This window comes from Balaenoptera physalus, assembly GCF_965194825.1.
Source record: "Balaenoptera physalus genome assembly, chromosome: 3".
Taxonomy (NCBI): Eukaryota; Metazoa; Chordata; class Mammalia; order Artiodactyla; family Balaenopteridae; genus Balaenoptera; species Balaenoptera physalus.
This window is the reverse complement of record NC_138890.1, coordinates 70011355-70038027: the sequence shown is the minus strand read 5'-3', so window position 1 is coordinate 70038027 and position 26673 is coordinate 70011355. Positions and strand designations below refer to the sequence as shown.

At 35.6% G+C, this 26673-nt stretch overlaps 1 protein-coding gene across 1 annotated transcript in view; it reads left to right on the top strand.

Annotated features, from left to right (window-relative positions):
* The window catches only part of ADAMTS19 (ADAM metallopeptidase with thrombospondin type 1 motif 19), a gene marked incomplete at its 5' end in the record, with an annotated part of 296563 nt that overhangs the window by 176462 nt on the left and 93428 nt on the right, over window positions 1-26673 (top strand). Inside the window, 5 exons of the mRNA XM_082457829.1 lie at window positions 580-681; window positions 6399-6529; window positions 7466-7638; window positions 18079-18206; window positions 22060-22180. Coding sequence (XP_082313955.1) covers window positions 580-681; window positions 6399-6529; window positions 7466-7638; window positions 18079-18206; window positions 22060-22180 — 655 coding nt within the window. The remainder of the gene's footprint in view (window positions 1-579; window positions 682-6398; window positions 6530-7465; window positions 7639-18078; window positions 18207-22059; window positions 22181-26673) is intronic.

Sequence of the window (26673 nt, the reverse complement as noted above, 5' to 3'; positions counted from 1 at the left end):
TTTCCCTAGACAAAGTTAAATGTATTCTGGGTACCTAGAACTCATTCATACTGAGGTAAAAATGACTGATAACAAGGGAAATATGCCCACTGAGAGTCTCTGTATTGCATCAGGGGCCAAGGCTATGTGATGAAATAATGAAGTACTAACATGGCTTGTCGGCATAGAGCAGAGCACAAGTGAGGACAGGCTTTAAGATAGGAGGCACTAAATTCATACCATAAGCTCATTACTTTAATTTTTCCAGCCTGGTTCATATAATAGTATAAATAATGATTTTTAGCTTACAGTTTTCTGCTGTAGCTACTTAATCTTGCATAATCACATGTGTTTTATTTAAGAAATTTTAAAATAGTTAAATTTATGAAACAGATTTTCTATTTTTATCAGTCTTCTCATCACTATAAATAAGCCATACACTATTTCAATTATAAGTTTAATATTAAAAGTACCTAAAGTATATTTTTCTTCAAATCATTTCTGATGTTCTGTTAAAAGAGCTCTCTCAAAGCTCCTTATTGACGTAACCTCAAAAATGTGATGCCTTCCCCTTATTAGTTATTATACCCTTGTTTTCAGCATGTTATTTGCACAGGGTTGTGGTGCAAGGTAGAAGGGGAAAAAGAATGCAGAACCAAACTAGATCCACCAATGGACGGAACCGATTGTGACACTGGTAAGGTAAGTCATTGGTGCTGCCTGAAATTAATAAGAATATTAAGTGAAACTTAAGAAACTTGCATTTTCTCCTTACTAGTTATGAGTGTAACTGGTAAGACATTTTCTTCTGCCAGTTACATATGTATCTTTCTTAACACCAGTGTAATACTTTCTATATATATCAAGTTTCAGCATTTCCTCTATTTTCAATTTTAACACTTACATTTTCGCAAATCCATGGGTTTTTAAAATATCAATTCAGTAATTTTTTATTGTTGATTATGACAATGTGAAGAGTTGGATATATGTATGACTTTAACAAAAATGAAATATTTTACTATTATATTACACATAAGTAAAAGATTCACAAATAAATCATAAATAGTAAAACTCAGAGCTAATGAATCCTTTAAAGTATAAAATATTGTCTTAGGAGAGCCACCAGGTATAGTTTTTCCTTGTCATTTCAAGCATCATAAATAAAATATTCTGGGGGATTAGTAAACATTTGGCTGTCTAAGTTGTTTAATCTAATGTGTTTCATAAGGCTATGGAAACGTATTAGTACACATTTCCAGATCATTTCAATTGCTGTTGAAAATTAATTTTCTTTTGAAGAATATTAAGGCGTTAGATCCCATATGAACTTATAATTACAGTTAATTTAATCAAAAGATAACCATTCAATAGTTTACATAATTTTCTAATTTTTATTCTATGAAGGGAAAGTAGAACAGTTATTACTTTACTCATTAGATGTAAGATCAGAAAACTTGCCTCTGAAGAACATGAATTTTTATTACATTTGAAAAGAATCAACAACATAAAGATTAGTTGGGGTGAATTACTTAGTGAAAAAAATTAAGTTATGTAGAAGGCTAGTTTAAAAGCACATCAATTTGAAAAATGGACAGAAATGGAAATCTAGCAGTTCCACTTCTAGAATTTTGTCCTAAGTAAATACTTACACCTGTGCAAAAAGATAGGCACGTGTGCATGTACACACACAAACACATGCGCACACATGCTTATGTCAGGATACAACTTGCTGTGGTGAGAAATGAGGTACAACAAAAATATTCATCCGGAGAGGAATGGTTCCAGTGTAGCTGTTAACAGAATGAGATAAATATATATGTATTAAATGGAAAACATCTACAAGACATGATAGTATAGAGACATGTCAGAAAAAACTGATACTTTATATGGTACCATTTGAGAGTTAGGGAAAAAAACAATTTGCATACAGATGGGAGTATACACACAGAGTATATATTTTTAAACTCATAGAAAATGGTTTGAAAATATAAACGCCAAACTATAATTAGCAGTTGACTCTTGGGAGGGATGTGGAATTGATGGATGGAATAAAGCAATGGGAAGTGAGGGTGAATATAACTTTTCTCCTGACATTTCTGGATTGTTTGACATAAGCATATAGTCATATTACTTCTTTGATTTCTTGAATGAGAAAAAGAAAAATGTACAGCATGTAGTCATATTATTTCTGTGATTTCTTTAATGAGAAAAAGAAAAATGTACAAATTAAGTCCCAAATAATAAAAAAGGACTAGAAATATTTTATCACTAGATATAATCAGTAAGAAAATGGTTCCTTGAAAGAGAACTTCTGTGAATATCAGTCAGTTGTTTACAGACTGACAAATGTGTTTTCTGTGAGCTTACATGGAGTGTCAGAATTTGGATTTGTTTTATTTTTAAATTATACACAAAAGTACAATAATGTATGTATATTGGGCAAGCCTCATGGTATTATGCTGAGTAATTTATTGCTTGAGTCATAAAACTCTGCACCAGCAATAATTTCCATCATCCCTGAAACACAAAAGCAGTAATAAATAGAGATAACCAAATATTCAGCCACATGTCTTCAAACATCACACAACCCATTTGTCTTACTTAGTTCTTCATTAGCAATATAAAATCTGTTCATTTTTATAATCTGGTGTCCTAAATATTTTTCTACTGTTTTTTTCTTCTGATATTTATGAGAATAAATTGCATTCTTTAGTTCTCTAAAATAAACTTATTCTTTCAGCAATCAAAATTGTAATTACTCATTAAACGTAAATGTTTTATTTCCCTATAATTGTGCTAATGATATTCTCTTAGTGGTTCTGTAATGCTTTGTGTATTGAAATAACTAATGAACTTCTCAGTTCCTCAGGCCATGTGGGCTTCTTCAGCTATCCATCTGTTCCAGCTGTTGTAGGAGCCATCATGACAATAGCTTCCAACACTCTGCAGTTGAGGGCTGTAGGGATAAAATATTTGGATGCTTGCAACCTCGCGCTAAACACTGCTAGCTCAGTACATGGCAAACCAAGAAACAAAGCTGAGAATTTTGTAATGTGTTACACTCTAGTGATGTTAATTTAGCTGTAAAACTAGTTCATCTAAGAGTACATAATTAAGTCTGAGAAGGTGCTGACCAGAATTCTATGATTCAAAATGATTTTTTTAACAGATTTATTTATTATTTATTTATTTATTTATTTATTTATTTTATTTTTGGCCGCGACGGGTCTTTAGTTGCGGCGCGCGGGCTCTTCGTTGCGGCTCATGGGCTTCTGTCTAGTTGTGGCGTGCAGGTTTTCTCTATGTAGTTGTGGCACGTAGGCTCCAGGGCACATGGGCTCTGTAGTTTGTGGCACGCAGGCTCTCTCATTGAGGCGTGTGAGCTCAGTAGTTGTGGCCCGTGGGCTTAGTTGCCTCACGGCATGTGGGATCTTAGTTCCCTGACCAGGGATCGAACCTGTGTCCCCTGCATTGTGAGGTGGATTCTTTACCACTGGACCACCAGGGAACTCCCAATTCAAAATGATTTTGAAGATAGGGATTTATCTACTATTTATAGACAGCATTTTCCAAATTAAAAGCAGCCTGTTTTCTTTCTTCTCCTTTTCTCTACTATCATCTGTATTTACGGTTATATTAACAGAGATCCAAGAGTTGATAAATGATTTGGTTAAAACCAAGAAATGTATGTTTTTTACTTAAAATATTTTCTAGGAATTGGAGGATGGGGAAGGAAAGCTAAATACCAACTTACTAGAATTTTAGGCTGTTTTGAAGGATGATATGTAATATATTTCAATTATTTACTTTTCTAAGTTCCTAAAGGATGAAATTACCACCATCGTTCTTTATTGAAAAAATGAAGGATGTAATATCCTTACAGTCACAAATTTGCATATGGAGACAGTTTATTGCCTTCTTTCTTCCTCTTCTTTCATCTAACTATGTATGTACAAGAAGATTTGTTTAGAGAATAATGTTTCCTTTGTCATCTTCATGAACCTCTTCCAACTGGGTGTTTTCATCAACTTCCTAGGCATATTCCCAAAATTTGAGAGAATAGAAATATAGTCAAATTTTTTTAGGTCATGTACTGTCCCAGAAATAAACTATATTATATATTTCCTTAGCATTTTCATAAATCAGACTGAATTATTCGATATGAGAAATTTTGAGTTTTTTAAATCATGCGTAATATAATTTTTTGAAGCTAAAAAATACAAATGAAACAAAACATCCTGCTAGAAAATTCATGAAAAGCAGCATTAAGATCATTTTATGTAAAACCCAATAGAATATTTTGTATAATAGTTTAAACAAAACATTTAACACTTTGCCTAGTGTTGAAACACAGCACCACCTAGAAGACAGAAAAGCAGGTTCTCCATAGTTTTGTCCAGAGACCTGGTTATCTGCAAGGGGATGAACTTTTAACTATTATACTATGCTTTCTTTAAATTTCACTGATTTGTGTATGCAAATTTGGTTTGCATATCTGTTTCCATTTCTCTTCATCTGCCAGACGTGTCTAGTTTAAATGACATGCAAGTCTAGATCTGGGTCTTTCCCAGAATATTTTTAGTCAGCTGTGAACTCTAGCCCAGCCTTTCAATGCCAGCTTACTGCTAAATGGACGAGGAGCTGTGATATGCACTCGGGGGAAAAATAAACACCCTTCACCTAGGCCAAAACAACTTGACCAATTGAAGTTTGACAGCTTTCACACTGGATTTTTTTTTTCCTTGAATGGCATAACATCATTAAATCCTTAAAACCAGTAAGTTGTTTAAAAGTTTTCACAAGGTCTGTTTTTTTTCCCTCCTTTTGCAATTTTCAGACTGCATCTTCATATAAAATCTCAATTTATTTAATGACAGTCTTAGCATGTCAGTACACACTCTGAGTTGTTGAGGTTTTGTTTTGTTTTTTCCCAAGCCTGGATTTAAAACTCCTTGAATCCAAAAAAGGTTGAATTTAAAATCTGGCATTATTAGAGAAAATCTGCAGGAACTGATTATTTTATTGCATAGAAAAGCATTAACTGGGCTCACACAACACTACGTAGCATAGTTTTCTAAATTCTCTCTTCTAAAAACAGCATTTAAAAACATATTATCAAAATAAGTTTTAAAGAAACAGATCAGTTAAGATCAGAATGAATAGAATTTTGGTGAGATCTCTGGAAACTTATTAATAAAATTAATATAATGATATATAATTTGTTATTAGTATTTTTATTATAGTTAATCTTTATTAAATCTTTGCCAAGGACTATGCATTGTGCTTAGTTTCATTCAACCTCTGAAAAGTCTATTAGGTAAATATCAATATGATGATCATTCACATTTTGAAATGGGAAAACTAAGAATCAGAGAGCTGCTATAATTTCTTCAAAATCCCTTATAAATCATGTTGCCATTAGTGCAAAATATCGTTTAGGAGTGGAAGGATTAGCTTGCTCAACCCTTGTGATTGTACAATCATTTATCTAAAATTTTTTAATCTTTACCTTTAATATGTTTGCTATGATCATGATAGATCTGATTTTCCAGGAATAAGGAGAAATTATTATAATCTGTCCGCAAAGTCCTGGCAACCATTCCTCGGTGACCACAGAAACAGCCTCTTTGGCTGTTTTTGTTTAAAGTTAATGATAAAATAAATATAAAAAAAAGAATGAACACACTCCTTTCTCTTCTTTCTTTGCTGTCTTTCTCAGTTAATAGATACCAAATAACCTATAGAATAATTGGAATGAAATGATAGAATTTCAAAAAGTCTAATTGTTCAAGTCTTTCAAATAAACAGCTTTTGAAAGAAAATTTGCTATAATGTTAATGCTTGAATTTGACAGAAACTTTCAGAAAAAAAAAATATAAAGGAAAGTGCTAAAATTGAGTCATACTCTTTTTTTTTTAAGTTACAAGGAAAGAGAGTACCCTGAATCACTGGCAGTTTAAATCAAAATTGCTAAATTTGCTAAAATGTCTGCTTCATTCTAGTTAAAGACATTTATATCTTATGTACCATTCTTATATTGATACCTGACCCTATGCTTTTTTGGTCCTCTCTTTTAAATTGTTATGTTTCTTAAAATGTGTTAGTTTTTCTTCCTGGCTGTACAACCCCAGATTCCTTCTTCGCCCTATCTCCGTCACAAGTACTGAATTCTCAGGGCTATAGTACAAATATCTGTGTGCTGTTCTTAGGACAAGACTGTATAATCTGACATGAGAACTGGACCAGTGTATTACTATGACAGTATGCACGTGTCAACTTATTTTTGGTCTTTTTCAATTCCACACGTTTGGGACTCTTAGCAGACCTGATTTAATCTCAATTCCAGTGACTCTATAGGCCAATGAATGATTTTCCGTTGTGCCCTGATTTGTTCACCTAAGACATAACTTTTGGAATAGTGGTGTAAGGCTGGAGAGTGTACCAGCAGGACCTCAGCACCTGGACTCGTGGCTGGAGAGTGGAGCACGTGGAGTCCCTGTAGCCGAACCTGCAGTTCTGGGATCAACAGTCGAGAGCGCAAATGTCCTGGGTAAACGCAAAGTTCCTGGATTGGGGGAGGGCATTGTTTTCTTCAAGTTTGAAATTAAAAGGTTTTACTGATAAACCATGTTGGGGGCCAAAGAAACTTCTCAAACCTCACTCCACTTTGGAAAACAGAAAAGTCCCTCAAATTAGTTTATGTAAAATCTCCCTTCAAAGAAGAAAATAAGACCAACCTTTCTAAGAACAAATAATTAAACACTACACAGAGTGGTGTTTTGAGTACAAATCAAATAAAAAATTGTGTTGAAATAAGCAGGGAGAGATGTGTTAGAAAAAGTAAGTCATCCTTAAAAGGAACTGTGAGAGGAGCCGGAAGCTGATAGGACTTCAGAAAGAGAGGGAATGAGGGCAACATGAATGTCAGTAGAAGCTAAGAATGATGAGAAACGAAATCCTGCTGAGCACAGGTATGGATAGGGAGCGTCCAAGATCAGCTTGCTTGTCTCCATCATTCCTAGAGTGATCCTAGGAAAATGTGTGAGAAAGTCATTTCAGCTTTATGCTTTAACTTTGGTGTGGATTCAGTGGCCCAGTTCCTCAACAAGAGATTTTAAAGAATGTATGTGAAAACCTTAGAAGCAACTCCTTAATAATTCTTAGCCCCACTCTTTCATGGGAAGTGCAGGCTTTCTGTTTTGCCCCCAACCTCTGCCCTTTACCCTTCTGTATCATTTCCATGGCAAATGGGCTTTTGTTTCTCATGTATTTTGGAAATTAAATGGCTCAAAGATTGGAAAAAATATATATTTTTAAATAAACATATGGATTTCCTACCATTACCAATCATTTAATCTGTCCACTTTTTCAAAAGTAGATTTAATATAAAGGATTGTACCTTATTAATATATTGCCTTTTGATTTTTTTAAATGAGTAGTTAACATAAAAAAAGATAAAATTGATTATTTGTACTATCTTTTCTAGGCTAGGTTCTGAAGCAAGGGATTGTAATGGTCCCAGAAAACAATACAGAATATGTGAGAATCCACCTTGTCCTGCAGGTTTGCCTGGATTCAGAGACTGGCAATGTCAGGCCTATAGTGTTAGAACTTCGTACCCAAAGCATGTACTTCAGTGGCACGCTGTCATGGATGAAGGTATGACCAACCAGATCGCCACCATCTTAGTTATGTAGACTTCTAGGTTTGCAAGGTGCTTTACAACAGTGGTAAATATTGTTTTACAGTCTATATTCTAGGTATTCCAGAGCTCTGTTTTTTCTACCTTTACTGACGTATAACAACCACAAGCACTGACTAAAAATATATTTTAAAAATATAGAGATATTATACACCAATGAGATAAACTAAAATTTTAAAAGGGTGACAATACAAAATGCTGGTGAGGATGAAGAGAAACTAGATCTCTCATGCGTTGCTGGTAGGAAGGTAAAATGGAGCAGCCACTCTGAAAATTAGCTTGGTAGTTTCTTTAAATAACTAAGCATACACTTTAGAAAACACACTCTTGGTTATTTATCTCGGAGAAATGAAAATTTGCGACCACAAGAAAATGCTGAACACAAATGGGCATAGCAGCTTTATTTTCGATAGCCAAACACTGGAAACAATCAAAAAGGTTCTAAGTAGCTGCAGGGTTAGCAAACTGAGGTATACCTGTGCCATGGGATATTATGCAACAATACACAGAACACTCTGTTAACATATGCAGTGACCTGGTGGATGTCACAGCATTATGCTGAGTAGGAAACCCAATCTCAAAATGTCTCACACTGTATGATTCCTTTTATATAACATTCTTGAAGTCACCAAAGTATCGGGATGGAAAACAGATAGATGAGTGGTTACCAGGAGTTGGGAGTGGTGGTGGGAGAGGGATGGGTGTCCCTGTAAAGGGGTAGCATGAGGTAGAAATAGAGATCTTTATATAAGGGGCAAATTGGCTCATTCTGATCTCCCAGTTAAAGCATTTCAGAAACTTGCCATGACTCTTCAGGTAGAGACCAAATTTCACAACATGACATGCTCAGCAAGACCTTCTTTAGCCTGATTTCTTCTCTTGTCTCCTGCCTCATATAAAACCTCACTCTCTTTTCCTCTGCGCTCCAGATATTGCCCTTGTTTCACTGCTTCATACATGTCATGCTTTCTTCCCCCACACGTGGCCTCCAAACATACTGTTTCTTTATAGAAAGAAGAATAGAATAGAATAGTCTTCTATTCACACCATCCTTTTAATAAAGGTTAATTCTATATTTCCAGATGCTTCAACCAACAAACTTTCGAGTCTTCATTTTCCATTTAGTTCTCTTTTACTGTACATTCAAAATATCAGTAAAGTCACATGAGCCCTATCTTTAAAATACATCCAGAATCTGATTATTGCCCAATATCTCCAGAGCTGCCACCATGGTATAAGCAATAGTGTCTTACCTGGATGATTGTAGTAGCTGTCTAACTGTTCTTTTTTTTTTTTTTTTGAATTTTATATTCTTTCCTTTTTTATACAGCAGGTTCTTATTAGTCATCCATTTTATACACATCACTGTATATATGTCAATCCCAATCTCCCAATTCATCACACCACCACCCCCACCCCCAGCCGCTTTCCCCCCTTGGTGTCCATACGTTTGTTCTCTACATCTGTGTCTCAATTTCTGCCCTGCAAACCAGTTCATCTGTACCATTTTTCTACATTCCACATATATACATTAATATACAATATTTGTTTTTCTCTTTCTGACTTACTTCACTCTGTATGACAGTCTCTAGATCCATCCACGTCTCTACAAATAAACCAATTTCATTCCTTTTTATGGCTGAGTAATATTCCATTGTATATATGTACCACATCTTCTTTTTCCATTTGTCTGTCGATGGGCATTAGGTTGCTTCCATGACCTGGCTCTTGTAAATAGTGCTGCAATTAACATTGGGGTGCATGTGTCTTTTGAATTATGGTTTTCTCTGGGTATATGCCCAGTAGTGGGATTGCTGGGTCATATGGTAATTCTATTTTTAGTTTTTTAAGAAACCTCCATACTGTTCTCCATAGAGGCTGTATCAATGTACATTCCCACCAACCGTGCAAGACGGTTCCCTTTTCTTCACACCCTCTCCAGCATTTGTTGTTTGTAGATTTTCTGATGATGCCCATTCTAACTGGTGTGAGGTGATACCTCATTGTAGTTTTGATTTGCATTTCTCTAATAATTAGTGATGTTGAGCAGCTTTTCATGTGCTTCTTGGCCATCTGTATATCTTCTTTGGAGAAATGTCTGTTTAGGCCTTCTGCCCATTTTTGGATTGGGTTGTTTGTTTTTTTAATATTGAGCTGCATGAGCTGTTTATATATTTTGGAGATTAATCCTTTGTTAGTTGCTTCATTTGCAAATATTTTCTCCCATTTGAGGGTTGTCTTTTCGTCTTATTTATAGCTTCCTTTGCTGTGCAAAAGCTTTTAAGTTTCATTAGGTCCCATTTGTTTATTTTTGTCTATTTCTATTACTCTAGGAGGTGGGTCAAAAAAGATCTTGCTGTGATTTATATCAAAGAGTGTTCTTCCTAAGTTTTCCTCTAAGAGTTTTATAGTGTCCAGTCTTACATTTAGGTCTCTAATCCATTTTGAGTTTATTTTTGTGTATGGTGTTAGGGAGTGTTCTAAGTTCATTCTTTTACATGTAGCTGTCCAGTTTTCCCAGCACCACTTATTGAAGAGGCTGTCTTTTCTCCATTGTATATCCTTGCCTCCTTTGTCATAGATTAGTTGACCATAGGTGCATGGGTTTATCTCTGGGCTTTCTATCTTGTTCCATTGATCTATATTTCTGTTTTTGTGCCAGTACCATATTGTCTTGATTACTATACCTTTGTAATATAGTCTGAAGTCAGGGAGTCTGATTCCTCCAGCTCCGTTTTATTCCCTCAAGACTGCTTTGGCTATTCGGCGTCTTTTGTGTCTCCATACAAATTTTAAGATTTTTTGTTCTAGTTCCGTAAAAAATGCCATTGGTAATTTGATAGGGATTGCTTTGAATCTGTACATGGCTGTGGGTAGTATAGTCATTTTCACAATATTGATTCTTCCAATCCAAGAACATAGTATTTCTCTCCATCTGTTGGTATCATCTTTAATTTCTTTCATCAGTGTCTTATAGTTTTCTGCATACAGGTCTTTTGTCTCCCTAGGTAGGTTTATTCCTAGGTATTTTATTCTTTTTGTTGCAATAGTAAATGGGAGTGTTTCCTTAATTTCTCTTTCAGATTTTTCATCATTAGTGTATAGGAATGCAAGAGATTTGTGTGCATTAATTTTGTATCCTGCAACCTTATCAAATTCATTGATTAGCTCTAGTAGTTTTCTGGTGGCATCTTTAGGATTCTCTATGTATAGTATCATGTCATCTGCAAACAGTGACAGTTTTACTTCTTCTTTTCCAGTTTGTATTCCTTTTATTTCCTTTTCTTCTCTGATTGCCGTGGCTAGGACTTCCAAAACTATGTTGAATAATAGTGGTGAGAGTGGACATCCTTGTATTCTTCCTGATCTTAGAGGAAATGCTTTCAGTTTTTCACCATTGACAATGATGTTTGCTGTGGGTTTGTTGTATATGGCCTTTGTTATGTTGAGGTAGGTTCCCTCTATGCCTACTTTCTGGAGAGTTTTTTTATCATAAATGGGTGTTGAATTTTGTCAAAAGCTTTTTCTGCATCTATTGAGATGATCATATGGATTTCCTTCTTCAATTGGTTAACATGGTGTATCACATTGATTGATTTGCATATACTGAAGAATCCTTGCATCCCTGGGATAAATCCCACTTGATCATGGTGTATGATCCTTTTAATGTGTTGTTGGATTCTGTTTGCTAGTATTTTACTGAGGATTTTTGCATATATATTCGTCAGTGATATTGGTCTGTAATTTTCTTTTTTTGTAGTATCTTTGTCTGGTTTTGGTATCAGGGTTATGGTGGTCTTGTAGAATGAGTTTGGGAGTGTCCCTTCCTCTGCAGTTTTTTGGAAGAGTTTGAGAAGGATGGGTGTTAGCTCTTCTCTAAATGTTTGATAGAATTCACCTGTGAAGCCATCTGGTCCTGGACTTTTGTTTGTTGGAAGATTTTTAATCACATTTTAAATTTCATTACTTGTGATTGGTCTGCTCATATTTTCTATTTCTTCCTGTTTCAGTCTTGGAAGTTTATACCTTTCTAAGAATTTGTCCATTTCTTCCAGGTTGTCTATTTTATTGGCATAGAGTTGCTTGTAGTAGTCTCTTAGGATGCTTTGTATTTCTGCGGTGTCTGTTGTAACTTCTCCTTTTTCATTTCTAATTTTATTGATTTGAGTCCTCTCCCTTTTTCTTGATGAGTCTGGCTAGTGATTTATCAATTTTGTTTATCTTCTCAAAGAACCAGCTTTTATTTTTATTGATCTTTGCTATTGTTTTCTTTGTTTCTATTTCATTTATTTCTGCTCTGATCTTTATGATTTTCTTCCTTCTGCTAACTTTGGATTTTGTTTGTTCTTCTTTCTTTAGTTCCTTTAGGTGTAAGGTTAGATTGTTTATTTGAGATTTTTCTTGTTTCTTGAGGTAGGCTTGTATAGCTATCAACTTCCATCTTAGAACTGCTTTTGCCGCATCCCATAGGTTTTGGATTGTCGTGTTTTCATTGTCATTTGTCTATAGGTATTTTTTTGATTTCCTCTTTGATTTCTTCAGTGATCTCTTGGTTACTTAGTAACGTATTGTTTAGCCTCCACGTGTTTGTGTTTTTTAAGTTTTTTTTCCCTGTAATTGATTTCTAATCTCATAGCGTTGTGGTCAGAAAAGATGCTTGATATGATTTCAATTTTCTTAAATTTACTGAGGCTTGATTTGTGACCCAAGATGTGATCTATCCTGGAGAATGTTCCGTGCACACTTGAGAAGAACGTGTAATCTGCTGTTTTTGGATGGAATGTCCTATAAATATCAATTAAATCTATCTGGTCTATTGTGTCATTTAAAGTTTGTGTTTTCTTATTAATTTTCTGTTTGGATGATCTGTCCATTGGTGTAAGTGAGGTGTTAAAGTCCCCCACTATTATTGTGTTACTGTCAATTTTCTCTTTTATAGCTGTTAGCATTTGCCTATGTATTGTGGTGCTCCTATCTTGGGTACATATATATTTGTAATTGTTATATCTTCTTCTTGGATTGATCCCTTGATCATTATGTAATGTCCTTCCTTGTCTCTGGTAACATTCTTTATTTTAAAGTCTATTTTATCTGATATGAGTATTGCTACTCCAGCTTTCTTTTGATTTCCATTTCCATGGAATATCTTTTTCCATCCCCTCACTTTCGGTCTGTATGTGTCCCTAGGTCTGAAGTGGGTCTCTTGTAGATAGCATATATATGGGTCTTGTTTTTGTATCCATTCAGGAAGCCTGTGTCTTTTGTTGGAGGATTTAATCCATTCACGTTTAAGGTAATTATCGATATGTATGTTCCTATTATCATTTTCTTAATTGTTTTGGGTTTGTTTTTGTAGGTCCTTTTCTTCTCTTGTGTTTCCCACTTAGAGAAGTTCCTTTAGCATTTGTTGTAGAGCTGGTTTGGTGGTGCTGAATTCTCTTAGCTTTTGCTTGTCTGTAAACCTTTTGATTTCTCCATCGAATCTGAATGAGATCCTTGCTGGGTAGAGTAATCTTGGTTGTAGGTTCTTCCCTTTCATCACTTTAAGTATATCATGCCACTCCCTTCTGGTTTGTAGAGTTTCTGCTGAGAAAGCAGCCATTAACCTTATGGGAGTTCCCTTGTTTGTTATTTGTCATTTTTCCCTTGCTGCTTCAATAATTTTTCTTTGTCATTAATTTTTGCCAATTTGATTGCTGTGTCTCGGCATGTTTCTCCTTGGGTTTATCCTGTATGGGACTCTCTGCGCTTCCTGAACTTGGGTGGCTATTTCCTTTCCCATGTTAGGGAAGTTTTTGACTATAATCTCTTCATATATTTCCTCTGGTCCTTTCTCTCTCTCTTCTCCTTCTGGGACCCCTATAATGCAAATGTTGTTGCGTTTAATGTTGTCCCAGAGGTCTCTTAGGCTGTCTTCATTTCTTTTCATTCTTTTTTCTTTAGTCTGTTCCGCAGCAGTGAATTCCGCCATTCTGTCTTCCAGGTCACTTATCCATTCTTCTGCCTCAGTTATTCTGCTATTGATTCCTTCTAGTGTATTTTTCATTTCAGTTATTGTATAGTTCATCTCTGTTTGTTTGTTCTTTAATTCTTCTAGGTCTTTGTTGAACATTTCTTGCATCTTCTCAATCTTTGCCTGCATTCTTTTTCCGAGGTCCTGGATCATCTTCACTATCACTATTCTGGATTCTTTTTCTGGAAGGTTGCCTATCTCCACTTCATTTAGTTGTTTTTCTGGGGTTTTATCTTGTTCCTTCATCTGGTACATAACCCTCTGCCTTTTCATCTTGTCTGTCTTTCTGTGAATGTGGTTTTTGTTCCACAGGCTCAAGGATTGTAGTTCTTCTTGCTTCTGCTATCTCTAACTGTTCTTTATGCCTGTGTCCTCATACCTCCTTCAGTCTCAACATAGCCAGAGTGATGCATTTAAAACATCAGTCATGTCATGTTATTCTTCCATTCAGAAGCTTTCAGTGTCTTCCCAGCTCACTAAAAGTGCAAAGTTCTTCTAATGACCTATAAGGTCCTTAGCTCCCTGGCTTCCTGTTACCCTCTAACTTCATCTGTACTGTGCCTGCATCACACCCTGCCACCCACCCTGGCTCCCTTCTGTCTTAGTGTCTTGGAAGGTGTTGTTTTCTCTGGTGAATTACTTTTCCCAGATAGCAGTATGATTTATTCTCTCACCTCCTTCTGATCTTTTCTTAAATATTGACTCAGTGCTTTTCCTTCCCCTGCTTTATTCTTTTTTCACAGACCTTATCATCATCTATCATAATATTTTTATTTTATTTGTTTATGCCCCCCCCAAATAATAATTGTTAGAGCAAGACTTGTATTTTATGCATTGCTATGTGTTTAGCACCGTAAGCAGTATCTGAACAGAGTAGACACTTAATAAATATTTAGTGAAAGAATGATATGTCTTATGGGAATTTTCTGTAGTGACTTATCCTGGCCCCTCTTCTCACTAAACGTCCTTCTTGGCATAATCTTACTTATTCACTAGGTTTTATTTATGATCCGAATGCTAAAGGAACACAAACATTTATCTCCAAACTAGATCTCTCTGTCCTGAGCTCCTTACCTGCTTACCCCTATGTTGCATGAACTTGTCCACTCAGCATCCCATTCACCTCTAACTCAACATGGTTCAAGTTCAACATACCCCTTCCCCCTTTCCTTTCTCTCACTCCCACCATCTCTCCTCTTACTGTGCTCTCTCATGGAGAATAGCAACATGATTAGCCTCATTACCAACCTAATGCAGAATCCTTCTGCGTCAATCTCCAACCCCCTGTAATGAATCAGCACACCCTATTTGTCCAAACCTTTCTTTGTTTGCCAGCATCTTTGTTCATGTTTGCACCGTCTCTGACCTGGATTCTTCAAATGGCTTCCTCACTGTCTCTCTGACCCTCCTTCAGCCCCTACTCCTCATTTCAGCCAGGCTGGCCTTTTTGAAGGCCAAAACCATCAGTCACTGTTGCTGTCAGTCCCGTTGCTGTCAGGACCAATCTCAAACTTTATTACCTGGTTTATAAGGCCATTATTGTGACCTGCCCCCTTTAACGTCTCTGGCCTCATCTCCATCATTCCCTTCTGTAATCTCCAGCACCGCCAGGCCGAATTTCATTTCATTGCTCATATACATCATGTTTTCTTACTTCTGGGCCTATAAATATGCACGTTTCTTGGCACAATATCCTTTCTTTCTCAAGCTTTAATCTCTTTCCCCGTGTATTTACCTTGAAAACTTCTACTGATTTTTTGGGCTCAGTTTATGACAAGTTCTCTAGGAAAAAAGAATTCCCCTGATCTTCCGTATAGGATACGTACCCCTGCCAAGTACTCCACAGGACCCTGCTGAAGCAGATTTTAATGCGTCTCTGTTCCCTCTATTGTCTGTGCCTACTGTACTGTCTGGCAATTATTAATCTTCTGATGGATATTTGTTGCATTAATTTAAGTATATAAGTAATATTTTTTCATGGTAAAAATAAAGTCAATATGACAGTTCAAATCCTGAAAATCATCATCTGATCCTGGGTTAATTCTATCTCTGCCTCCAACTGGCTGTCTGATTTGATAATTTTTACTTCATTTGAAACCTGTTTACTCACATGTGAAATAAGAGATAGGAAACAGGTTCCCTCCAGATTTAAAAAAAAAATCAGAGTTGTATGGGGGTCAATTTAAAATATTAAAACTGTTGGAAATCACAATTAAGGGAGCTCCTGACTCTTATAAAGTGTTGTTTATCATCAGAATGATCCATAATAGATATTTATATAATTAGCAGTGTACAGTTTTTGATAATTCTGCGACATGTATCTATCAAACATGTCAGTCTGTATGATGAATAAAAGACACAACAATAGTTTTTATGTATTAGAGCCATATGGAAGAAATTGAAATATACAGGTCTTTTAAAAACCCCAGGTTTTCGATACTTTAAAATGCAAGTGGCTATTTCTGTTTTTTTATGTAACACATGAATATCTGGCTAAGAGAATTAAATATAAGGTATCAGTGCAGTAGTGAACATTTATTTTTAGAGAAAAAAAGATGCATGGCTTTAACATTCAGGTATTTTGCATACTCTGTGCTGAAATTTGGCTGAAATCCATGTTTAATGCATACCTTGGAAAGGGGTGGTCTCTTAAATCAAGACAGAGCCTGCCTGCCAAGTACTGGCATGTTACATGGATCACTATAATGTCACAATCTCAAGGGTGTACTCCAGGAAGGAAGATTGGTATCAAATGTTGATGTCATCTATAAGGCTAAAGTAAGTACAGTAAATTGACAATATGTAAAAGGAGGAGTACAACGTTTTTATCTGAGTTCTTGCTTAGACTGTAAATGGAATATTCTAGACTAACTCCTTTCAACATTATTCATATATCTGGTTTGCTCCTCTCTTCAGTGAAAACTCCAGAAGGAGAATAGTGAGGGGTGTGTGTGTGTGTGTGTGTGTGTGTGTGTCACTATTAAAGTGTTGCAATGACAGCAGCTGTTTTTAAGTCCAAAGATATGACATAGTAAGTAGTCATTGAATAAACATAACCTACTTTGAGGTGTGAGAGCACACTGAACTGCTTTATTGCAGCTTATAATGGCATCTTAAAGGAAAATTTCAAAACCATTCACATTAAAGGCCATGGTCCAACTCCCCAAAATTGTTCAGAGCAGTATTCAGAAGCCACATGTGAAAACTGTTTGAAATGTTCAATTCTGAAGGCTCATTTAACTGTCTGTCTTCTCTTTGCCAAGTGATACCCTGTTCCATGCCTCTGGCTGTTATTTGGTATTTATAGAATCCCATCAGCATACGTGGAACTTTACTGAAGACATAAGCGAAGATCAGTGTCAGAGACTGTAAACTATTTTCCATTCTATTTGTATGAGCTTAATAAACAGTAAAGGGCCTGACTGGTGTCAAGCCAATAGAGTAGTAATGTAGCCTGGAAATTGCTCTGAAGTTTCTGATTTGGATAATCCTACTACTGGTGTTACCAAATACTACAGCTCCTCTGCAGGATGCTTAGAAATAGAAACAGCACTTTAAAAATGTTTTGCCACTTTTTGACTGAGCCTAATAGGCAAGTGTTTTAACTCTAACCCTCCTACCTTATTGTTTAAGGAAGCACTGAAGGTGACTGCCAGCCATTCAAGAATTCTTTACCTAGAACAGTAGTTCTCACCCTAAACATCATACATCCCAACATGCTTTCTGAGTAAGCAATGAAGAGGGTGAGTCCCAGCTAGCACTTCAGCAACTGTGCATTCCAACGGATGTTCTCATGGGATTGTATTGAGTTGCTAAACATCCTCACAATGGAAAATCTTACAAGAATTGTTCATCTTAGAAGTTCTTCTTTCTCCCTTTAGTAATTTTTCAATTAGAAAATGCCAAATGCATAGGATTTAAAATTAGTGTATTGGAATTTAGAAGTGAGACGTCAAGAAAGGCTTCATGAATAAAGTAAATCTTAAATAGGCAGAAATCTGATATGTTCTTAAAATTAAAATGAGTTCATGCTAAAAGATATGAGCAAAAAATGAGAGTATGCAAAATATTTTTCACAAAGAATGCTTGGTTTGTGTGTGGTAGAGGTTTAGTGCCAGAAAATAATAAATGATACATTTTAAAAATAATTTGAAGACATAATTCTTAAGAAGGAGGTTAATGTTCATTGGATACCTATTTTTGCTCAGGCATCATCTCATTTACTACTCATAATAACCTCTAGTATTATATATTCTAGTAGTGCATTACTCAGTTAACATCAGATTATATTTTTTACTCGTAACTGTTCTGAAAAATAAAGCTTGAGATAAAAATATTTATGGATCAAATTTTGTTCATTTACTTTTATCCACTCTGTATGTAGAAAAACCATGTGCCTTGTTTTGCTCTCCTGTTGGAAAAGAACAGCCTATTCTTCTATCAGAAAAAGTGTTGGATGGAACTTCTTGCGGATATCAGGGATTAGATATCTGTGCAAATGGCAGGTGTCAGGTAAGACATTCCAAAAGGGAGAGTGTATATGCTGAGGGAGGATTGGGGGACCTTCGAGCAGCTGCACAGTACAGTGGAAAGCGCTGCCTCAACTGTGATCTTCAGCAAGTCTGATCTGCTTTGAAAGTCCATTTCTTCATCTGTATAATGAAGGGTTCAGACTAGAAAATATATAATACTCATTACTAGCTGAAAGAATATGAAAATTTTATTCTGTAACGTACATATTACAGGTGTAAAATTGTGACACTTTGGGCATTCCAGACCAGAAACTCAAGCACTCAAGTTCTCCATGCCTTGTGTCCAAGACTGAGCCATGTGGCAAAAACCTATAAAAGCAGTCTTATTACTCACTTAAAGTATCATCAACATTCTTGAATCAGCTGATTTCTAAATGTACATTCAATTTTTTATTATACTTAAGCATTTCATTTGCCTTTCTATTTCTTTTTAAAAATAACCTCCATCTACTATATGCATTTATGTGCTCTTCTTTATTTATCATTAGAAAGGAGACATTCTATTAAAATGAATATGAATAGTGTAGTGGAAAGATCAAAGGCTAAAGCTTTGAAGTTGCTAGTTACAGGTCTGTCACTGTCTCAGGTTGGCTTCCCCTGGAAAATCAATATGCAGGAAGTTTAATGCCAGGTGTTTTCATGATCAACATATATGCAGAGGGGGAAGGAGGCAGGACTCAGTACAGGGAACAGTTGGACTTGGTACAGTCACAAGACGTCAGCTGACCGTGTGAGGAGCATTGTGACTGGGATGGCTCTTCAAAGTTTTCCCCATTTGGGGTGAGAAAACCAGACCTTTTTAACCCCCATTATCTACTAGTGTTTGGATACAAGCTGTCCCAGGGGATGAGGGGGATGTGATCTTGGGAAAGGCAGTTTTCTTTAGGCTAGCCATTTTCTGAACAGGGATGAAGGCTAAGAGCCATCAGCTGATAAATTTCCCAGGCGTGGAAGGAAAATATGTACATCCTTTAGTAATAAAAGAGGTATCTGAGTGGAGGAGGACTGAATCCACGACAGCCACTAGGAAACTATGTTCTCGGGAAAATCACTTAAAATATGTATGTGTCCATTAATCTGTGAAATGAAATAGGCAGGCCAGTGGTCATTGACTTTTTTGTGCAATACACTCCTTTGAGAATTTGATAAAAGTTTTGGTTTCTTCCTATAAAAAACGCATACCTGACCACACATGCACACACACGCATGTGCACACATGCTCCAAAATTTGAAAACAATTACAAGCTATGGATGGATCAGTCTGTGGTCCAATAGAAGTCTATAGACTTCTGGATAAAAAGTTGGAAACATCGTGAAACTTAAATGCTTTACCAGCTCTCAGATTCTTTATTTTGCCATCATGCTCTAACATTTAAAGCGTAGAATCATGCAATATAATTGGTATAAGAGACAGTCTTATAATTATGTATTAATTTCCTTTATTCTTTAACAGAATATGGCAGTAGCCTGAAATATAATTTTTCATTTGTCTATTTAAAAATCATGGCAGTTATTTATCTATACATATTTTGTTTTCAAAACTGTATGTTGTGCAATTAAAACTTTTATCTTTATTTCATCATTTTATGTAAATGTCAGATTAGTATATGACTTAAACAAATTTATTTTTCAAAAGAAATTATTTTCCTAACTTTATATGCCAAATATAATAGCTTACATTGCTGTGCTTTTCACTTAACAGTATTGTGTAAGCCAGATCTTTTATAGAGTCCCTAGGTAAACATAAAAATAACGGCAACAACAACAAAAAATTCTACATAAGTGTTATGTGAATCTGATGATTATAATTAAAGTTCTGTGAAATGAATTGTAACTTCTGACAGCATTGGAATACTTCAGGATTCTGGCTTTTTAACTAACATGCTTCATTCGGTCTTTCAGTATAATTAAAAACATGCTTCCTTTTTTCTTTCTGACAACCTCTGTATACTGGGTTTGGCTAGATTGTTTTATTTTATCATAAAACATACAGCATTGAAGTTGAATGTAGAATTCTAAACTTGGTGAGTGGACTAAGGAGGGCAATTAAAAATAGACAGCTTTCTCCTGGTGACCCAATTTGGCTCCCTGGCATTTCTATCCTGGAAAAGGATAGAGAAAACTGTCGTCTGTATTATCATGGTACCTGCCAGTCTCCAGCCTGCCAGCGGTACTTCAGGTATCTGCCACCAGTTAAACAGTATTGTCTTTTCCAAGTCATTCATCCTCAACTTTTAGAGTTATGTGAGCATATATCAATAAGTGTGGATACTTGAGACTACCAGTTACAAAATACTAACTCTTTGATTCTTATTTTAAGCTTACGTGATTATTGAGCCATGGCATTATGTCTATCCCTGCCTTTTATTTTAGGTTTTACAAACTTATACTATCCCAGTTACAAGGGTTACAAAAAATTAAGAGACAACTAGGTACTAATTTATTCAATCATTTAACTACTATTTATCAAGTTTATTATATTTGCTGAGAAACAAGTCAGATGCTAGAGATAGAGCAATAAAGGCACTTTTTATCATTTCAAAATCACTCTAAACTCTACTCTAAATTTTCTCCTCATTTGTACATGAAGGAGAGACTTTTTCTTTAACGCCAGGACTCTCAGGTCTTTTCATGGCTCCTGATCAGTGAACTCTGGCCATATCTTTGTTGTATTTTGAGAATTTCCTGTGGTGGCCACCTCTTTCATCCAGAAACATTCTCTTCATTTCTCCCTGAATAAGCTTCGATTCGCTGGTCAGAGTTCTCCACTATTGCATTGTTTTGTCTACTTCTTGACACTGATACACACCCTCTTGACAAAAGGAAAGGATGCTGTATTATGCAGGTTTAATGTGATTTTTGCTTTCTTGGGATGTTCATCCTGCAGCTGCATTTTATAACCTGCTCCTTCCCACACCCAACACCACCGACACCAACCACAGAAAAAGACCCTGGTTTTTTTTCTGTTTTATGTGATATTTTAAAAATTTATTTAAATAATTGTAACTTGTTATAAATGGATGTAACATCAGTCAGTCTTGCAGCTTCTTCTTGATTAGGGGTGATAGTATAATTCTGCCATTTATTTCTGACAGTACAGACATATTAACTTATGCACTTTGAGTATGCACAACTTTGCAAATTATCATATTTTCTGAACATCAAAGGGAGACCAACATAATTCACTAGAAAAGAGTCAATGATTTAATCTAAGAAGATTCACATTAACATCATTCTTCTGGGAACATATAAAAATTATCCCACTGTTACTGTTTTCTTATAGCAACCATAGGTTGTGAGCAGTTCTTACTCACTCATGTGTTAGATGTCAAAGGAGATGGGGATAGAAGTTTATTGGTGAACTGTAATTAATGTAAACATTTATATTTGGTTTCCACAAAGTTAATATTTAATACTCAGCATCTGCTCTTCAACCACTTTAGGAGTGAAGCCATCCATACGGTGAAGCCTATCTGTTCTATGTTGAGTAGAATGAATTAGATTAATCATATTATATTTAATAGAAATGTGATTTCCTTTGAGATTTATGTAAATTGCATTTGTCTCAATAATAGTTTTCCAAATTGCTTTAGGATACCATTTAATTCTTAATATAAGAAAAATACTTTTATCACTACCCTACTTTGGACAATTTACAGATGGTATTATTTGACATGAGCTTGCTGTATTAGTTTGCACCAGAGAATATGGCATTTTATTCGTTTGTCAAATAAATATGTCTAGTTTGTAGAGACTAGGTTTGTCCGAAAGTGGTGGTTAAAAAAGAAAAGAAAAAGCTCACTTTATGATGTACTGTCCTTCTCTTGTTGCAGAAAGTTGGCTGTGATGGTTTATTAGGGTCTCTTGCAAGGGAAGATCATTGTGGTGTATGCAATGGCAATGGAAAATCATGCAAAATCATTAAAGGAGATTTTAATCACACCAGAGGAGCAGGTGATTATTTTTTTATTTTTTCAAGATTAACAATCCAAACAATCTCTGGGGACAGATTACATTGAACTTAACTTAGAAATGACAGTTCTGATTCTGTTGAAGACTTTTGTAACGGGTATTGAATGATTTTTCGCAATGACATACAATACATGTGATATGAGCCAGAAATTCTAACAAGCCCATTTCCCAATACTGAAAACATGAAGTCATTTGTTGTGCATTTAATAAATTGGAGCAGCAAGGGAATAATCTAATTTACATTGGCTAATGTTATCAGGTTTCTACAGACCTTACCCTCCAATGCAAATTATTGATGTCTAACAGAGAATAATGATTTGTAACAGCCTGAAGCAACTATTGAGAGTATTAGTCTTCAGGTTTTCAGCTTTCCATTTTCTTTATTTTTTTCCCTAATGTTTTTACTAAATTCAAAAGGAATTAATTTTTTAAAAGAGAGAGTCTATAACAATGTAGCATGTTGGAAACTATAACAGGGAGTCAGAAGATGTGGGCTGATGTTCCAGATATATTAAGAGAGGGAACATGTCCTCTCTTATTGTCTTTCCTCATCTATAAATACTAATACTCAGGGGATATGAGGATGAACTGATGATGACTGATCTATGTAGTGTGAATTTTAAGGTGATCCACAACAAAAAGTGATATTATCTGTACTGAAATATAATAACCCGCAAATAAGCTTTATATACAGAAAATGCTTTATACTGAAGCCCTCAAGCTTACGGAGAGGAAGCAGACATTTCTATGTCTACGTTAGTGTCTTACCTAGACATCTATCTATTGAACTATCTTAGTATTTATGATTATATTTTCGTTATCATTCATATTCTTACATTACATACATCAACTTTTTCCTGTTTTACATTTCTTGTTCAAATACCAAGACCTGACCTAAAAATATGTATTTGTTTTGATACAAAGAATAAGCCATTTACATTTGCATAATCAAGAAGACTGAGTTCATTCTAGATTTTAAAAAGTCCTTCAGAAAAGAAAATTAGACCCAGCCCTCGAAAGCTGAATATAATAACCTTTTTCTAGGCCCCAGCAGAATAAAAGATAAGTGAGCTTGAAGAACTTGAAGGCTAAAAATAACTAAGGCCCAGGGTAAATTGCAGATCAAAATCTCAACCTCCAAAGCTGTGAAAAAAGGTGACAGGTCCTACAAGTCAAAATCTGTCAGAACTCATTTAGAATAGTCAGACGAAGCTGTAACAGGCTCTTATACTTTCGCCTAAGAAGTGCAATTATAATAAGCTTTTCAGCCTGATTGTGATGGGAGACGTTTTTATAGTGCAGAAGTTCAAATCAAGTCTGAAAGACTGAAGAGATTTAAAGACACTAGAATTTTTGAAGACTATTCCTGCATAGTTATTTAATTTGCATGGAAACAGTTCACTGAAGAATACTGATGCACATTCAGCACTGGTACCTTTTTCTTAGTTGTAATAACACTTAATTTTTAAACTAAGCATTGACAACAGAAATAACAGTTAAAAATCAGTAATGCGGTTCATTCTGACTGCAGTTAGGTGGATACATTTTCCCCCCAGATTCCTAATTCAAATCTCCTTTGTTTTTATTGCACTTTAATTTCTGCTTTTGTTTATTAGTTTGTTTGTAAGTTATATTAATGGCATCTGTTATTTGGAAAATGTCTAAAATGCCTACGATATTGGGAATATCAGATACTAATAATGTTACTTCCTTACAACAATCTGTCTTCCTTGCAACTCTCTGCTAGCTTAACATTGCTTACAGGGAAGAGACTAGAATTCTTAACTTGGACTATAGGGCCCTGTATGGTATTGTTCCTACTTGTCTCTCTGGCATCATCCCACACCAAGGTCACTTTCCTTCTCTAAGCTGCAGCCACCAGATCTGTTACAGATGTTCAAACTGACCATGCTCTCTCTAGCACCTTGCATTTAAAAATATTGTTCTGTTAGCTTCCTCTTAGCTTTGCCTGGTTAATTCCTAGTGTCACTTAGATCTCAGTTCAAATGTCACTTCTTCAATGAAGTGTTCCCTGAACAACCTCTACCTCCTATCACCAACTAGTTTAGTGACGCTTACCATATTTGCATCTGTACAGTTCAGTTGTGTGGTAATTTTGTAATTTTACGCCCTTTGGTCTTTCCTTTCCTGCTAGACTTTAAATATCAGCGAGGAAAAGTATCATGGCTACTGTTGTTCAGTACCCTATTCCCAGTGACCAGTATAGTGTGTGATCCATTAACATTTGTTAATTTAATTAATAATGAAACATTACATTGTTAAGACTTAAAAAAATAAAAATCTGTATGAGTCCTTAATTATATCGTGGGCTTCATTTACTTGTGACTTTAGGAATGTGGTATTCATTTCTCTTGAGACAATTTTATCCTTGTAGTTTATGGACTTCCTAAAATTTCTTGAAGGAATTGTAGCCTTATTTGGTCCAGTTGGCCATGCACACTGTATATATTGTATGAGTAACACAAGTACAGACACATGTGGGTGTTTTCAGTCCCTGTGCTCTATTTAGAGTTTGCTAAATCATTTTTGTTGGAGCTAGAAAATCAACTTAAGAAGAGAATTCTTTTTCCTTAGTACATTTATCATGTCTTTCATTGTAACTTGCCTGGCCAGGGGATAATTTTTTAAGGGATTTTTAAAGGTAAATTGTGTATTTGGCCACTTGTGCAACTATATAGTTATCAATCTACATTTAGAAGAAGGTGGGCATAAAATCTGTTATTCTTAGTACAAGAGATGATGATACTAATCCTGTACAAGGAACACATGCTCTTAGGCTTTTTATTTGTATGTTTGCCACAGCAATAAGAGAGTCATAGTGTCATGTATTCTACCCCGTGAAATAGTAGCAGCAGGCCATAGCTGGAACCAGACAGATCTGCGTTCAAAGCTTGCGTCAGCTAATTACTGACAAGGAAATCTTGAAAAAGGCAGTTTTTTTCTCTACCTTTATTTTTCAGTCTATTAAATATCTACCTTGGATGGTATCATTATGGCTAGATGAAATAATTTACATAAATTATCTATAATTGTGACTAGCACAGAGCAGTTGTCCAAAATGTGGCATTTATCATTAATAGTACCGAGAAGATAATGATTACTTTGGGCGTTTTAAGATGGCTGATTAAGAATGGGATCTCTGGTTATGAAATAGGATCTTCCTATGTACAAAGCAAACTGTCCAACGTGAGGATCAAATTTATGACCTTGACATCACAGGCTTTATTTCAACTTCTGAGCTCAGCAGTAGCCACTCGTATATTCACTTCTTTTAAAAATGTGCATTCTCAATTGTGCTAAATGGCTTATTTACTGAAAAATATCTAGAGCCTCAGTCTTCGGCTATCCCTCTTCAAATGTCTTTGCTTAATATTTTTCTTCCTCTCTTTCTTCTTTAAACTCAATCTAACTCACCTGTCCTCCAAGCCTTTTCAATTGAATAATAGAGAATTGCTCTATATTATATATTGCTCTGTACTATCTATAGTATATAGATATAACTATAAACTTATATGTAACTGTTGTCCTAAAATACAACATACCTCTGGGTTTACTGCTAAACTCAAACAGGAATTTACAGTTACTACCTCTCCTCTACTTTTCTCTATCTACTCTTCTTTTTCAGCATCCTGAAACTTATCATCTTCTCCAAACACATTACTAAATTTATTTGCTCAGAGATGAACAGTTACCTCTTGATTGTGACATCCAGTGGACTCTCCTTGGTCACCTTTCTCCTTGATGTCTGTATGCTTTTTGTACCAACAATTCTTTTTAAAATATTCTAATTCTTAAGATACTACTACATCAAAATAGCCAGATCTCTACCTCTCATGATTATTCCTTCTCTGTATTCTTTCCTAATTTTTTTTTTTCAGTCTCTCTGTTAAAAACCATAGGGCTTCCCTGTTGGCACAGTGGTTAAGAATCTGCCTGCCAATGCAGGAGACACAGGTTTGAGCCCTGGTCCGGGAAGATCCCACATGCTGCGGAGCAGCTAAGCCCGTGAGCCACAACTACTGAGCCTGCGCTCTAGAGCCACGAGCCACAACTACTGAGCCCGCGTGCCTAGAGTCCGTGCTCTGCAACAAGAGAAGCCACCACAGTGAGAAGCCCACACACCGCAACAAAGAGTGGCCCACACTCGCCGCAACTAGAGAAAGCCCGCACGCAGCAATGAAGACCCAATGCAGCCAAAAATAAATAAATTAAATAAATAAATTAAAAAAAAAAAAAACATAACTGTCACCGAGGTTGAATCCTTGACTTCTCCTGTCTCTCAGTTTTCTCCGTTAACTCCCATGGCTTAAATTACTGCCTCACAAAGGTACTTCAACAGGCTGACCTTTCCCCGGAGTTCCAGAAGTTCCAGAGTTCTTACTGGATATTTTTACTAGTGTGTTATACTGTTTTGTTAAAAACAAATTGCAAAGCCAAACGTCAGATTATTACCC